The sequence below is a fragment of the Hibiscus syriacus genome, unplaced genomic scaffold (genome assembly GCF_006381635.1).
Source record: "Hibiscus syriacus cultivar Baekdansim isolate YM2019G1 unplaced genomic scaffold, ASM638163v2 tig00014773_pilon, whole genome shotgun sequence".
Taxonomy (NCBI): Eukaryota; Viridiplantae; Streptophyta; class Magnoliopsida; order Malvales; family Malvaceae; genus Hibiscus; species Hibiscus syriacus.
In genome coordinates this window covers 193075-210643 of record NW_024062337.1, presented here as the reverse complement: position 1 = coordinate 210643, position 17569 = coordinate 193075, and the positions used below count along the sequence as shown (strand labels likewise).

At 36.2% G+C, this 17569-nt stretch overlaps 1 protein-coding gene and 1 pseudogene across 1 annotated transcript; one reads left to right on the top strand and one right to left on the bottom strand.

The window, feature by feature from the left end:
• Positions 1-1165: 1165 nt before the first annotated feature.
• On the bottom strand, positions 1166-2301 carry LOC120207455 (protein DOG1-like 3). The gene has a single exon (XM_039206906.1). It carries the CDS (start codon positions 2078-2080, stop codon positions 1262-1264), a length of 819 nt encoding a protein of 272 aa, XP_039062837.1. The 5' UTR covers positions 2081-2301; the 3' UTR covers positions 1166-1261.
• A 10533-nt stretch (positions 2302-12834) lies between these two features.
• On the top strand, positions 12835-15064 carry LOC120207456 (annotated as a pseudogene).
• Positions 15065-17569: the final 2505 nt, after the last annotated feature.

The following is a 17569-nucleotide window of genomic DNA, read 5'->3' as shown; positions in this document are numbered from 1 at the left end:
AGAAGCATTCTAGTTTTTATTAACTATTTAAAAAATTACAAGTGCAGCTGTAACTGGATTTTTAGCCACTAAATTTTCTGTGGTTAATTAAATTTTAGGGTAAACTATATGTTTAGTATCTTAATTATTACTTTTATTCCGATTTCGTCATCTAATTATTGTTTTTAAAAGTATTTATAACATTTAATTTTAATTTCATTTTAGTTATCTGTCATGTCATTAAGAGATTATAATATTTTGGACCCATACATAAACTGGTTTATCAATCTAACTGCATAGACTACATTGGGCTCCTCAAGCAATGTCGATGAAACAGCCTACACTACTGCTAATTCACTTAGACAAAGGCCTAGAGTTCCAGGATTGGAAAGGGTCCATATCCAAGTCCTCAAAACCGAACTCCAGAAATTTATATCTGAACGTGGACAGGAAGGGTTTATGCCGATGAGAAAGCAGCTTTGTCTGCAAGGCATAGTGGGTATCGAGAAAGCAATCACACGCTCGGGTCGAATTAGAAGGATTGCATCTTTGATGAACCTCTCCCTTGCATACAGACAACGCAACCCAAAGGGAAACTGGGACAACCTTGAGAATCTGCAGGAGGAGGTGAATTGTTTTTGTTACTGTTTCAAGTGTTTCTCTTTCAACTCAACGTTCTAGCACTGTACACGTCCGGTAATCAGCCCAATGAGATGGTAGAAACTTATTGTGATACAGACTGATCATAAGATGTACAAGTTGATACTGAGGAACTATCTAATTGCCCTGTTTCACCTTGCAGATTAATCGATTCCAGAGGAGCTGGGGGATGGATCCACCCTTTATGCCCGATAGAAAGTCATTGAGCATGCAGGTTTGTTGAAAGGTCATTCAAAGTAGCATTACTGTGATCATTTATCCATCATTTAGTTCACTCGATCGAATTCTCACCCCTAGTTGTATGCGCATTGGAGAAAAGGGTTTGGGGTGGGGGGGCTTCATGATGTTTCTCGTCTGATGTCGCTCAAGGTCCGAAAGAAGCACCTGAGTAGTGCCAAGGAAAAGCTGATAGACGACATAGCAGCAAGTAGTGGCGTAGAAAGTGAAGCAAAGACTCCCATATTGAAACCATTATGTCTCGCAAAATACACACACGTGACTCACAAAGCTAAAAGATTTAGACATTAATTTGGCTGAATAATTCATTGATGAATATAGTTATTGTAAGGTAAGTACCGATACAGCTATTATCGTATCATGGAATCAAAATGTCCGATGTCGTTTAACCGGTGCAATAGACACGGTTATGACGACGATACTTGTCGTCTCTCTGCTTGCCCCATTCATGAATCCTGAGATGTAGCTCTGCAGCTGCTATCAGAAAATACACAGCCTGCTTTGGGCTCAATATTTCAATCACAGCTTTAAGTGTTGCCAGCCTAAGCTCATCCGCCCTCTGTAATATTTCCTTCATTCCTTCCTCCTTCGACTCCATGGCCGACTCGACTTTCTCCTTCTCAACTTCATCCCCTCTCCTCATCATTTCCGATGCCATATTCGATAGCTCGACCATCGACGAGTCCGCCACCGTCTCTTGATGCTTCGCCATCTTTTCGCTTATCTCTTTTTCCTCCCTAATGGTCTTCCCCTGCAGCTCATTGACTCTCCACATCTGTGTTGGCGAGAGATCACCCAGATCTCCCCTTCCCAACCCACGAATCAGCTCGTCGAGTTGGTCCTCGAGCTGGATCCCTGATTTCGAGTAGAGCAAGTGAAAAGCCATGCTGGGCCTCCATCCCCCGATCCAAAGAAAGGCATCCTCGAACCTGCTGGTCCATGAAGGTGATAACATGGCCAACACATCCTGCTTACCCCACTTGTCCTTGGCCTTGTAATAATGCTCGTAATGCTCCATCACCCTCCGGACGAGCAGACGCAGGCTCTGCTCGTCCACACTGCTCGGCTGCTGCGTAGCAGCAACCAGCTCCTGGAGATGCCGGTTTTGCTCCACGAGCCAGCAGTCGAAGAAGCTTTTGAACGTCTCAGGCTGTCTCGAGTCCATGTAGGCTTCACAGCTTGGAAGTAGAGCCATGGCCCTCATACTAGATATATGGAAGAGAGACGGCGGATGCTATACGAGGCATGAGCTATGGTTCAACGTATTTTCACGTGACAGCTTGATTAAGGAAAGTGTAATGTGAATAGTTGGTGTTGCTTCCGTCACCAATTTGTCGGATTCATGAGTTCCTTAGGGAAGAAGATGATGGAAATGTTGTGTGCAACTAAATCGGCCAATCAGAGTTGGGGTTTGATCTGGTTGGAGCCAGCAATTTGCGGTGCTGCATGTGCTCGTCGTGTATATCTGTCTACAGACGTTTATTAAATACACAAAAACAAGAGGCAATTTGCGCGTTGCCTTGTAACTTGCGATCTGATTCCTTGTCGGATTTGTAATCCTACTCAATATCAAAGCAACCCAGACAACCTGGATCATTGTCGGTTTGTGGCTACTGCTCTGTTTTTTAGTGTCTTCTAGGTAATATATTATATAGGTTTTACTATAAAACAACTCCTATTTAAATTATTATTTTTAACTAAAAACAATTCAAGAAAAATAAAAGTAAAATAATATAGAAAGATGAGATAAGGAATTGATTTATAAGAAAATGGTCACTCCACGTTAGCCCTTAACATGTGTGACGTAAATTTTCATAACTATTTTTTTTAAAATAAATATTAAAAAATAATTATGACTTTATTATTTTAGAAAAATTGATATTTTGAATTAAAATGAATAGGAGTCGTCATCGGCCTTTGGATTAGCTAGGTCGAATACCTAAAAACGTATTTTTAAAACAATTTTAAGAAAAATCATTTTTTAGACAAAAATTTGTTTGCGTTATGAGAAAAAATTTTAGGGTTCGGAAGTCGATACGCGTGAAGAAGGATAAGCACCCCACAGCGCCCAAAATTGGTACTTAGCCGCTTATATGTTGACGTAATGGTGGAACTTAAAATTCGAATCAAAAGTAAAATTACGATCTATTTATTGAATATTAATTAAATTAAAAGAAAATCATTTAACTTGATAAGAAATCCCGAGATTTGTAATCCTTCATCGGGAAAACTATCTCACCTATTTCTTATCCGTAAAGAATATTCTATCTTTGAATTACTAAAAAAATGATATAGAAAATGGGCATAGAATAAAATCATGATTCATTTGTCATTGAACATACCTCATTGATACTACTATTTAAATATAACAAGATAAAAAATAAAATTAAAGCATTCAACATTGTAAAAATAGAATAATAACAAAGAAATAAAATAAATAAAATAAAAGATAACGATTTCAATAAACTCATATAAAAGTAATTGTGTTTTCAAGTTCATATTCCATTAGAATATCGTATCGGATTGCACCACTTCGATCAAATGATACTTTCCACGTCCGTTCTACGAATAATGTTTTAAAAAATATTTCGGGTGTATATATATTAGGGAAATTGTGAATGTCAAACGAATTAAAACACAACTAAGCTTAGTATCCATATCCTAAAATAATTGAAATTTATTATAATAATGAGATGCCTTAGTAAAAATATGCATTTATATATATATAAATATAGTCCAATAATAATCCATATAAAAAATAAAGATAGAATAAAATAAAACCAACCACCTATATGAATCAAAGTAACAAATATAATATTAGTACGAAAAAAAGGTTGAACCGAAACTGATTAAAATAATAGGGTCTAAACAAGTAAATAAACCAAACTAGATCTAAACAATGAGCAAAAAGTACATCAGAGTAATTTTAAGGACCTAGAGCTTAAATTACCCTTTTCATATAGTACAAATGAGGGACTAAAATGTAATGAAAGTAAAACACATAGGCTAGATTCAATATTTAACCCAAAATGTAGAAACAATGATCAAAATATAAATTTATTAAATGCAGAGGATAATGTCTGATATTAACAAAACATACGCAATAACAACAAAGTGACCATATATAAGTTTACAAATGTAGTGCACGAAATACAAAATAAATAAGTTACAACAAATGACTGAAAAAGAAAATTACAAAAACAGAGGCCCTATAACATAGATTACCCACACGCTGAAATTACAACCCAGATCCCTCACCAAACGGCGTCGTTTGGGACCATATATATAAGACCGAACCGTAGGCTTAATTTCGGCCTAACGATTCATTTCTCATTTCCTTCCTCTCCTTAAAAAATAGAGAGCCAAAAGGCTCTCAAGCCTCTCTCCCTCTCCGCCTTTTCTCCGCAGTTGAGAGAAAATAGAGAAGTCATGGTCGTCGTAGTCGACGGCGATGGTGCAGGAAAATAACCCCAAAACCAAACCCTTGGCTTCTTCCTATCTTCAAGTGATCTGGGTCGTTGGATGAGTTCATATCTTAGGGCCATGGTTGAGCGACGCTGGGGTAGAAGTCACTAGAAACCCTAATGTATTTAGGGTTTCGATAAGATGGGTCGGGTTGGATCGGATCGGGGCTCTGGGTCATGCCATTGGGCTTCGAGTTAACTGGATTTTTCTTGTTGGGCTATCTGGGTTGGGTCTTCGGTTTTGTTGTTGGGTTATCTGGGTTTCAGGCCTGTAAAATGTAAATTAATAATAATAATAATAGCAATAATAATAATAATAATAGTAATAATAATTAAAAATAATTTAAAACCAAACCCGAAAAAATGGGTGTCTACAAAAATAATATAGAAAGATGAGATAAGAAATTGATTTATAACAAAATGGTCACTCCACGTTAGCAACCCTTAACATGTGTGGCGGAAAGTTTCTACGTGGCTGAACAAATTTTCTCCAAAATTACTAATGATGTTAATATGTTAAACTCACTATCATTACAAACTAATATTTTATCTACACGGCCGAATACTGCAACTTGCAAAATATGCTAAAAGATATTGTTCATCAACAAAATAATGTGTTTATTACTGTCATGGGAGTAGTTTCCAACGAAACGAGAAACAATATTGTGAATTATTTCTTGATAGTTGTCTCTCTTTGGCTATTAAATCTATAGTCTTATCGGAGATATTATTCAAGTTTTTATTCGAGTTTAAAGTTTGTATGTAATAATAGACTTAGGGGTTATTTGTTTGGCTCTGAATGATTCAGAGCCAGCAATTTGCGGTGCTGCATGTGCGTCGTCGTGTATATCTGACTACAGACGTTACTAAATACACAAAAACAAGAGGCAATTTGCGCGTTGCCTTGTAACTTGCAATCTGATTCCTTGTCGGATTTGTAATCCTACTCAATATCAAAGCAACTCAGACAACCTGGATCATAGTTGGTTTGTGGCAACTGCTCTGTTTTTTAGTGTCTTCTAGATAATATATTATATACGTTTTACTATCAAACTACTCCTATTTAAATTATTACTTTTAACTAAAAAAATTCAAGAAAAATAAAAAAAAAATAATATAGAAAGATGAGATAAGAAATTGATCTATAACAAAATGGTCACTCCACGTTAGCAACCCTTAACATGTGTGTGACCGAAATTTCTACGTAGCTGAACAAATTTTCACCAAAATTACTAATGATGATAATATGTTAAACTCACTATCACGACAAACTAATATTTTATCTACATGGCCGAATACTGCAACTTGCAAAATATGCTTAAAGATATCGTTCATCAACAAAATGATATGTGTTTATTACTCTTTGGCCATTGATGCACTTCAGAAGATGGTTCAAGGTAGTTGAGTGTGTTATTTTGCAGCACATAACCCAATTATTGTTATAGCAAAAATTGGATATATCCCATTGATATGTCTGTAAATTTTAAATGGTGATTGTATGTTATCGGAAGATATTTGTATGGGGTGATATTTGAAAGGACTTAGGGTTAGGGGAAGGTGAAGCATCCCTAGATTATTATTTCCATCTGCCAAAACTCATTGGTAGCTAATTTTACGTTAGAAAGAAAGATACAAGACAGAGCTAAGATTTGTGGTTGGATTTAGATTTTCATGCAGGGTCTTGTTATATATCTGCTTTTGACAGGGTAGGCTAGTAATCACTGTTGCCATCTGTTTTATACAATGGGCGGCTGAACTTGAGGTGACTGTTGAAATTTGGTAGAAGTATTTGTTTTTGAATAACTAGTTTGTAATAACCTTAAATGGTAAGTATGTCTTATGGTTTTAAATACTTCTTCCTCAACTATCTGTATGCATGGTTTTAATTACTAATTAATGGAAGAACTGAGTCATTGATTACCTTAAGTGCTAGCAAGATGCCTTTATGATGCTATCTCAAGAATGAAGGAGGCTGTTGAGCAAGGAAATGCAATTGCCACTGTGGCAGAAGGGTTGGGAAATGCAATTGCCATGCTGGATATTACAAGATGCCTTTAAGAATGAAGTAGTGCTCTTACCATGCAGATTGAAACCTGTGATTTCTTGGTTAACATTTTGTTTTGTTTGTCATGTTCTTTTCAGGACCACATGGCTTCGTGGAAACTTTGAGGGAGCGGATGTTAAAGCCATCCTCGTCAAATATTGTTGCAGAAAATTCGACGTAGCTGTCGATGGCCTTTTATTTTAAAATTCAATTTCCTAGTAGCCATGTTTGTTTTATTGCTTCATTTACCAACCCTTGTAACTTCTTCCTTTTTCAGTGTTGCAATTGTTTCTTCATCAGACTCTGTCTCTGTTGCTGCAAAAATGATGCGGGATTTGCAGGTTAATTCAGTTGTTACACTTTGGGGAACAAAATTCAGGACATACTAACGTAACTTAATTTTTTAGTAATAATTTTTTGGACTGTTACACATATTTGGTATGGATTTAAAGGTCTATGTTGAGTCATTTGACATATCTTGTGATTTCTAATGGTTGCTTTAATGCTACGAACTGCAGTTCAAAGGATATCTGTAAGGTATAGCTCATAAATATACCGGAAAAGAGGACAGGGGATGGAATGGAGTGAGCGAAGCGAACATCAACTGTCCTTACAAAGAAAGTCTCATAGAGGGGGTTACGATTATGTGGGTTGGGAGTGCGGGGGTTGTGCCCCCACGGTACGGTACAGGGTTAATTTTGGAATTATGTACCAGGGTTTTCTATTATAAATAGAAATGTAACCTAAACCTATTATCATTGAATAAAAAATTTTCTAACGCCGCCTAGGCACCGAGGACGTAAACACATTGCCGAACCTCGTTAAAATTCTTGTGTTCTTTTGTTTACTTTGCCCGATCCTTATGCGAGATGTGGCACAAAATCTATCTCCTGGGCTTACACCAGTGGAAAAGGTTCTTCTTGATTTTTTTATTGGGTAAATATATATTTTGGTACCTAAACTTGGCTTCCAATTGCAATTTGGTATCAAAACTTTTTTTGTCCAATTAGGTACCTAAACTTAGCTTCATGGTTCAAATTGGTTCCTATAAGCCATTTAGCATAAGTACCAATTCGGACCAAAAAGCGGAGTTTGAGTACCTATTTTTAATTATCTGAAAATAATTATGACTTTTGGATGGTTGAGCAGCTTTCGAAAGAATTCCAACTGATGTCTGCTAAAAAGTGTGATTTAACCATAACTATTAGGGAGGAAGACTCATTAATTTTTCTTGTTCCATGGACATGAAGCAGCTGCAAGTTATAGGAGAAAAAGGACATGTTTGTCACCATTTCCTCACTTAATTCTAGTAATAATCAAATCCTGAAACAAAAGAAAAATAAAACAAGAAAAAGAAGGTCCTAATCTCTTTATTACTTTATTCGCGACACTTAATCAGTTTTTTATTAACAGGATAGACATAACGACTTAAAATCGACACTAAACCTATACCTTTTTTTTCATCTTCCAGTGATGATCATAAACGCCTTCCTATTTCACATTTATTTTTTGCCGATGACTTAGTATTATTTGGGAAAGCCTCGACTGAACAAATGAGTGCTATAAGGATAAAAATGAAATTTGAAAAAAAAAGAATAGAAGAAAAAATGTTCAAGGGGTAAATTGATATTTTGTATAAAATTTAAAGGTCAATTTAAAAATTAACCCTTTTGATAACATGCCATATCATCTTTATAAGAAGAATTAATGACTCAATTATAATAAATTTGTAACACCCCAATTTAGGGGCTAAAATTAAGAAATTATAAAGTGGTGGATTTAATTGGTATTTGGAAGAAATTTGGGGATTAAATTGTCAGATTTCAAAGATGGCAGACCGTTTTAAGAAATGCATGAAGTTTAGTGGCTAAATTCATGATTTAACCAATTTTTATATAGGTTGAATTATAAGTTCCCCGTGCGCAGGTTCAGCGGAAAATTTTCCAGTTTTCCTCTCCCGTTCTCCCTACTTCGAACTCCGATCTACTCGCCGCCCGACCTCCGATCGACGAGCCGAAACCACCATCGTGTTCGTTGTCAACCGAGGAACAAAACCCCTCAAACCTTTCATCGTGAATCATCTCCGTTCGTCGTTAATTTCAGTCGGAAGTATCGTCGGTAATAACTCGGTTTTAGTTGGTTTTTCATCGATTCACAACGATCGGGTCATCCGTTTACGACACCTCCCGCACCATCGTGTTCCTTGTGCCGTTCCGAGTCCACCGGTGTCCTCCCTTTTCTCCGGCGGCGGCGGCGCGTGTAGAGGTGAAGCGGTTAAAGTTTCCGATTTGTTGAAATCGAGCTCTCCGCCGTTCAAAATTGTGAACCGAGCTTTGTAAGTATCTCGAAATCGCTCAAAATAATTTTTAGAAATTTTTCCGAGATTTTATCACTGTTCACGCGCCCCCACGCGCCGCCACTGCGCGTGGGGAAGACAAAAGTGACCGGTTTGACCGGTTTTAGTGGATAGTTGACCGGTTTGACCGGTCATAACCCGACCCGACCCGACCCGTTTACCCGACCCGTTTACCTAACCAGTTGACCCGACCCGACCCGACCCGACCCGTTGACCCGTTGACCCGTTGACCGTTGACCCACGTTGACCGTTGTTGACCAAAACTTTGACCGGCTTTGATCGAGCATTAAACGACCTTTGACTTCGACCGAGTATACCTATCCTGACATTTTTCGACGTTCCAAATCCGATTCCGCTGTCCGTTTTTCGAAATTCAAACCCGAAGACCTTTAAATTGCCGGTCAAACCCGTTGACTTTGATTTTGACCGAATATTCCAAATTTCCGAAAAGTCATATTTTATGCTTTCGACGTCCTGAATCCGAATCCGAAGTCTGTTTCGTCAAATTCGAACCCGGTAAGCCGTCTTTCACTGATTTATCACCCAATTCGATCCGTTTATCGTAATTAAGCTTCGTTTCTGATATAATTTATGTTGATATGTATCTGAGGAATTATTGGAAGTTGAATTGAAGATCAAAGGCGTTCGAATGGAATTTTTATGGTCGATCGGTATTGCACGGAAATCGAGGTAATACTTTACTACCTCTTTATGCTTTATGAAACATGTTGATATTGGTAAATGCATGGATAAGATAATGTTGGTCACTTTTGTGGAGTTGAATAATTTATACACTCGATATGAATGTGGTAGAAATTCAGTAACTGAATATGGATCGAATGACTAATATAAGAGATTGAAAGATTGTTAGAATTAAATTACAAGTTGTGATTTGTGATAAAGAAATTGGCCATGGATTTGTAAATTATATTTTATATCATCAAAGGTTAAATGTTAAAGGTACTTGGATGAGAAATTATGAGAATACTCCGGTAGGGTAAAATTCTGAAAATACCCTTATATTGTAAGATGACAAGAATTGTCCTTGGAAGTTGGTTAATAACTCTGAAAAGATATATTGATTCGGTAAAATTTCATATGTGCATAAGAAATGCTAGTTTTGCTTAGGAAATACGGATAACCGGTTTTTAAACCCGAGGGTTTGTGCAAGATACTAGAAGTCGGTTAAAGAATCATTTTAAGATCAAAGAATGTTTGGGAAAGCAATTAATATAGGATCTCCAAATTATATTATTTTTTGTTAAGAGTTAATACCGAAATTATCTGGTTAAGAAATTACGAAAATGCCCTTGAGAGGTAAAATAGTCCAAGTTGACTCTGAATGAGAGAGTAACCTGAGAATTTGTTTTTAAATCGATAAATTACTGATTTGGTTGTTGAGATCCTACCTTTGTATGGAAAATTTTCTGAAAATTCGTTAGTAACATTTGAAAAGACATTTAACCTGGAAATTACCGAATTGAGTAAATACCTGAAGAATGATTTATCGAATGTGTTATTTGGTCAGAATTGTTTGAAAGGACTGAAGTAAGTGATAAGATTAAATTAAATAATAAGATCAGACGTAAGGAAATGATGGAAATACATTGGATCTGTAAATGACCAAAATACCCCTGGAATGGAAATGACTCAAGAATGTCACCAAGCTCATGAATGAATGGATATACTCAAAGCTTTGTAATGAATATAAAAACGTTGAGAACCAAAATGCCCTTATGACCTAGAATAAGTAAATGTCTTGGATTAATTAAGAAATCCAAATAAACATGGATGTTGTGCTACCAGTAAAAGTTATGGAACGCAACTTAAGTGATCAACCAACGCTAGTGCTATATCATTACCTGAATGATATAATTACCACTTGAATGTTTGTTCGTCTTCTCAAATTTGGATCGATGATAATTCTGGAAGTACTTGGTTCAGCTCAACTTTAGAGTGCATACAGTACTAATAAGTGGGTATTCGTGAGATAAATCAACCACGAATACCAGAATGACTTTATTATATGACTAAATTGAATTGAAAGGGAGTGCAACATGTATTTGAGATTCAGAAATGTCTGAACTATTCTGGAAAACTCTAAAGTAATCGGGATAAACTTGCTTACTAAATGAACTAAGTAACCTCAATGACCGAGGATTAAATAGGTGATTGGATGAGTTTGGAAACATTGTATGAATTGTCCTTATGGTTATGAACATGAATCAAGTACGTCCATATTTTCTGATATCGTTGAAACATGGAAATGTAATAAAGACCGTTGGAAGATCTATTCAGCGATAATTATGGGATGATCTATTGATATGCATTTTGGTATTAAAGAGTGAATGCATTGGAAGGATAATGAATTGATTTGTTGACATGCATCAGTCTGTGAGTTGTGTAACTTGAGTTGTTTGATAATACTATCGATAGTCATAGATCGTAAATGACTTGAATCTTCGATTACATATTTTGATCTAAAATCAATTCGGTCATGTTTGAAAACGCAAGTAACGCAGAAGGAAAATATTCTGAATACCTCATTTGGTACAATTGGGCTGAAATCCTATGAATTCAAAGTATATTCCTGAATACCCCTGATTGTTTGGGTAATGGAATCACTCGCAGTAAATCTGAATTTAGAATTATTATGTAAAAAGGTTCCTGAACGTTTTCCTGATGCACATGGAAACTTAGTGGAATTCTAAAGTATCAATCAGAAATGTCTGATTATATCGGTTAGAAATCGATTCTCTTCAATGAGATCTTATTCCTGGAATCTGATCAAATTGCACAAGTTCGTGTTATCTATATTGATAACTACAAAATGCGTCTGAAAATATATGGATTCTCTAGTGTGTTCCTTATATTTTGAAAATAATTGTTTTATTGTTTTAACACGTGGTACACTGAAATCTATGGTTTCTGTTTTATGGATGCACCGACTTAACGGTGATGGCTTATGGATTTGTATCATTGTATAAATTGTATCTTGGAGATACATATTTGTAAAGTACAGCTCTGATCAAGCTGGAAAATTTTTATGGACCTAATGTGACACTTAGGTAGGCTCTGCGGCCCTGAGATCATTCTCGGGTAGGCCCTGCGGCCCTAAGATGTGTTCTTAGGTAGGCCCCACGGCCCCGAAATCTATCTTGGGTAGGCTCTCAGGCCCTAAGATGTTCCCTTAGGTTAATTCTTTGTAAGATGGTTTTAAAATACGAGTTTAAAAAGCTCCACTACAATATGGTTTATGGGATTTTACTGAACTATCATTTGATTAGTGTACCTATTATGATTTTATCGTATTGATGAAACACACTAGACATCCTATTTGACCTCATGAAAACGTGATTGTATGAAAGGTTTCTTATGAACTGAGATTCATGGCTTCTACTCGATGAACTTCTAAGGGAACCCCAAATTATTCTACAAGCTGGTATACATATGATTCAATAAGGAAATTATATGGCTTTCTATTTATCTACATGTCATGTAGCATCATCTGGTAGTTCTGTATTACTGAGCTTTCCAAAGCTCATTCTATTACTCACCTTTTCAGGTTAAAACAATTGTACCAGTGCATCTATCGACTTCAGTAAGGGAGTTCTTCCGGCGTGGTTGCAGAGTATGGTACTTGTGATTAGGGGGCATGTAATTGTATTTTGATTTTTATACGAGTTTGGAAATCTGTTTTATTTTTAAATAGTGATAAATGATTTTATAAGTTTACATGTTCTGATAAAAATTTTTAAAATTTCCGCTATTTTTACGGTGGGTCGCTCCGGTGACCCTAATGTGACTTCCCGGATCGGATCGGGCTACCCGCATCGGTCTGGGGGGTTACAAAATTGATAAAGTAAGTGATTACAACACAACCTTTTCAATTTCAATTATTAAAATAAAATAAAATGAGACAAAAGTGATCAAACGTACAAGTTACCTAAATGACCAGAATGATCCTTTAGTTTTAAATTAGGGACCTGTAGTGTACTTTACCCTTGTTTTAATTGAGTAATTAGTTTTGACTAAATCGTTGACCATTTAGTGGTAGCGTAAATAGATACTTGTTTTCCCTTTTTCGTCTTTTGCATTGTACACATTTCTTTAGTTGCAATGCCTCGAAGCTTATCGCGGTCTCGTTCTCGGTCTCCCTCGTACCGGTCCAGGCACAGCCGGCGAAGCCGAAGAGAGAATAGCAGGAGAAGCCGTTCGCCCTCTCCACGTCGGCGTCGGAGCCGTTCACCATCTCATCGACGCCGTAAAAGCCGCTCTCCGTCTCCAAGGAGACACCGTCGGCTAATCTCCTTGTCTCCTTTGCCCAAATCTCCATCCCCATCTCTTCCGAACCATCAAACCAATAGGTATCTTTCCTTAATTGGAATTTTATTTTTGTTTCGGATTAAAATTATTTTTGTTTCGATAGTATTCAGATTACAAATTTTTCTAGGCTCCATAGTCTTATTTGTTGCGTGAACTTTGATCGACAGCAAAAACGTTAGACTATATCGTGAAGTCATTTTTTTAGTAAAAAGTAGCTTATTGCCTATAACATTAAGCATATTCATATATGATTGTTCTATGTAAAACTGAAAAAAAAATCCATTTATTGAAAGTAGTTTATTTGGTTTTGTTTTTAGGCTTCAACAAGAGGCTGAACTGAAATTATTAGAGGAAGAGACGGCAAAGAGATTGGAGGGAGCAATTCAGAAGAATGTTGAGGAGAGGTTGAACTCAGAGGAAGTTAAGATGGAAATAGAGAGACGGTCTGTTGAAGGGCGTAAGAAATTGTTCGAAGATGTTACCACCCAACTCCAAAGAGAAAAAGAAGCTGCTCTTGCCGAGGCAAGGCTTAAACAAGTAAGCATTTTCAACTGAAATGTTCTTGCAATAGTATTTGTATATTATATGGCTTTGTACTTTAGTCTGCACAAATGAAGCTGGTTATTTAATTACCCCTCAGCAAAACTGATTATTTCTGAGGAAACTGAAGGAAATGGCCAACTAGTTTCTTTAATTGAAATATAGATTTTAGTGATATTTTTGGCATATAGATGGTGTCTTTACTTAGATTCAAGGTGAGTGCTTTATTAACACCCAGATCAATTCAAGGACAGTCTTAAGGCACTTTGTGCTTATGAACTAAAGGTGCTGTTGCTCTTTGGATAAATGGGAGGCATGCTGGCTTCGCACATAGCCCCTTTATTTTAACGGCTTCTTGACTCATAAGCATAGTTGTCAGGTCCATGGTATGTCTTGGTTCATTATACGGGAATGGAGATGAGATCTACCGCTTCAAAATTCTTTGGTGCAAGAGTGGTAGTTTACATTGGTCAGCTATTTCAGGTTATAGTATACATGTGTTACTTGAACTCGAGAGTAGATTCAGGTACAAGTATGTGTCCAAAATGGGTATATCCAATGTTTCTATGATTTTTCAATTCTTTGGAGGATCTTTAGAGGATCAAATTCCATATCAATGTCTGGAAATGTGTTTGACATGAGTGTTGGACACGGGTATTTCAGGAAAAATGAAGAGCTGAAGTAATATAGTAGTTTACTATGAACCCATTCTTTGATTTCTTTTGGTATTTTCTACTTTTTGTAATTTTAGTATTGAGATTCTGATGGTGGTGATGATCTTTTTATGTTAGCTCTAATGGTGATTAATTGGTTTCTAAAAAATTCTAAATATGAATGTACAAATATTGCGATCGATCATTTTGGTCAATTTATTTAAAAACTAATTTAGCAAGCAATTAAAGAAAATAAAAGAGTAGGGATGGGTGTAGGGGAGGGGGAGGCTTTAAAAATTAAGTTACAAAGAATGAGATTCCTTTGATCTTTCTGTATTGGTGTCTTTTACTTCTGAAAGTGTTGGAGACTCCTATTTAATGCTTGGAAGTCATTTATGATCATTGGAGAAGTTTTGAAAGTTGAAATCGAAAAGAGTTGTAAATTTTGGAAGCCTGCTCTGTTACCAGTTCGGCAGTTCCTAACTATTCTATGTACACTTATCTTGATCCACTTTTGCTATGATATTAACAACTTGGGCAGGAACATGCACGGAGAGAGAGAGAAGAGTTGGATAAGATGCTTGAAGAGAACAGGCGGAGGGTGGAAGAGGCACAAAGACGTGAAGCGCTGGAGCAACAAAGGAAGGAGGAGGAAAGATACCGCGAGCTGGAGATGATTCAAAGGCAAAAGGAAGAGGCTGCACGGAGGAAAAGCTTGAAGAAGAAGAAGAACATGCAAAGCAGATGAAGTTGTTGGGTAAGAGTAAGTCTAGGCCGAAGGCTCCATTTGGAATTTGATTATAACCAAAACATGTATCATATCATTGTATTGATATTGGTCTCAATCTTTTGGTGTTTGTTTGGGAACTATTGTACCGAGTCGGGATACACCTTGTTCTTCTCTGCTACACCTTGATTACAGTGTTTGGTTCACGTGATCCTACTTCTCTGAGAAACTGTGTTGGACCGGAAGTGAAAGGTACACGGTTGGTTGTAAGCTATTTTTCAAAAAAATCAATGTAAGGATTATGTTTTTTTTTGTTAGGATTGATGAAGCTCGTTCGATCAACCAAAATATGCCAAGAGGGGTTGAATTGGCCTTTTGAAGTTTAGGGAGTAAGGAGTTTAAAGATAGAAAAAATTGCACAATGATTTATAGTGGTTCAACTCCCACAATGAAGTTTACATCAACTACCTAAGTTTTTCACTTAGGATTTTTCAACAAATCCACTAGTTTGTTCTTTCTTTTCCAATGATAAAGAGATAACTTTTATAAACTCTTTAGTTTTTCAAAGGCTTAGTTAGAACCAAAACCTTTTTACAAATGAAAATAATTGTAAACAATAAAACCTCTAAAAAGGAATGTGTTTACAAATTAAAGATCACAAAAACAAAAAATATTTACAAGAGAAAGAAAATAATGAATGAAAAAAAAATTCTCTTGTTTTTGATTGCTTGGATAGGTTAGTCACCTTCTTCAAGTGTCTTCAACTTGTTTTTATATGTTGGAATGAGTTACTAGTTGTTTTTAGCCATTGATGATGATTTGGAGTCGTTGAGAGCTGAAAAATCTGTAATTCTGCGTAGGGGTTTTGAAACTTTTAAAGGGGGTTCAAAACTTTCATTTAAAATTTTAACCGTTTGAATAGGGGATTTCAAAACCTATAGCTCATATTTACATTATGCATTTGGGATTTCGAAATCTCTTGAAGGGGTTTTTTAAACTAGGCCCAAAATTATTTGTTTTGCATTTTAAAACTTAAAAATTTTGAATTATTCTTGTAATATTTGAACAAATTCAATTTGGTCCAAAAAATATTTTTGCCCTTATTCGTTATATCAAAATATTAGTTCTACATTTTTTTTCCCTTTGGATTTATGCCGTCTGCTTCTCTTCTCTCGAGTTTAATAGGCTATTCACTTGCATAACTAAATGGGATGAGTAATTAACCTTGATTAGATTACCAAACACAAGTTTTGTTATGATTATGTCCATTAATGAAGTTACACGGTTCTTGTTAAGTGATAAACCAATTTACATAAAGAAGCAAAGAACAATAATTAACTATTTCAACCCACTTAAGTAATTAGGCGAATCATGTGTTGTTCTTGCCATCTTCTTGGATGGTTTCTGAAGCTTTAAATTTCAACCCAATTGGTTGATTATAAGCCCTCCTTAATTTTTGTGATGGAATAACATTCACACCAGTCCTGAGTTAGCTGTTTGTCCCTGTAGACATTTAACATCTACCGTCAAACGACCTTATCGACGGTATGATAAAAAAACTCGACATGATATCGACCTAGTCCTCAGCTTTGTCTACTATAAACACTTCTACCTATGTTGCTGGGACTCTTTATTTTTCTGAAACATCCATGTCCGGTACCAAGCACATCTAGAAATTGGTATAGAGGTATAACCTCCAAATACATGGAAAGGCTTTATGGAAAGCTGAACATACCGGTGTTGAACTCATACCAATATCTAGCACTTACAGTACTCGAGTCCAAGTAAGATAGTTAATTGCTTTGTTTTACCTATAATTTCTTCATGAACATATTATTTTGATCACTCGTAATCGAGGAGATAAAGAAAACTTCCTCTGGTGATCAATAGCGTAGATGAAAATGGTACTACCGGGCCGTTGATTCTCGGTGACCAAGCTGTCCATTTGTACCCCTTCCCCAGGAGAAGACGTTCTTCTCTTCAGTAATACCAAGTGTGTGCCTCCACCCACATGAAACCTGAACTACTTTTTGCCAAGTAACAAACAAATATTGTGAATGGCTACTAGAATGCCAGAAAGATTACTAACAAGTTAAAGTTAAAGCATATGATTATTAAGAGCAGTCAACCAGCTTCTTCATCAATGGCTACTATGCATATCTGAAACAATATTTTAGGTTCCAAGGTAAATGTGTTCAATCAAAACACAGGGGATCTAAAAGATGAAACTAAAATAATCATATGAATGGTAGCCCAAAGGCAATAGCGATCGCCTTCAGACACACAAACTCTCTTCTGCTGATTTTACCAAAAGAACTTATCTTCTGCTGATTTTAGGATTTACCTGTCAAGTTGGTCTGTAGTAATCTCTCATTTATTGGAACAAATCCTTGAGGTAATACTATTCAAAATGAAAGAATCTTGCATCAAATTCATGCATTCCAGCCCTCTCCTGAATCAGCCCGAATTGCATACAGAGGTCAAAGTTTCTCTGATCTATATATGAATACAGAATAACCTCTTCAAGTACATTTGCCTACAATCACATACTATTCGTGAAGATCAAAAGAACCGATATAACCA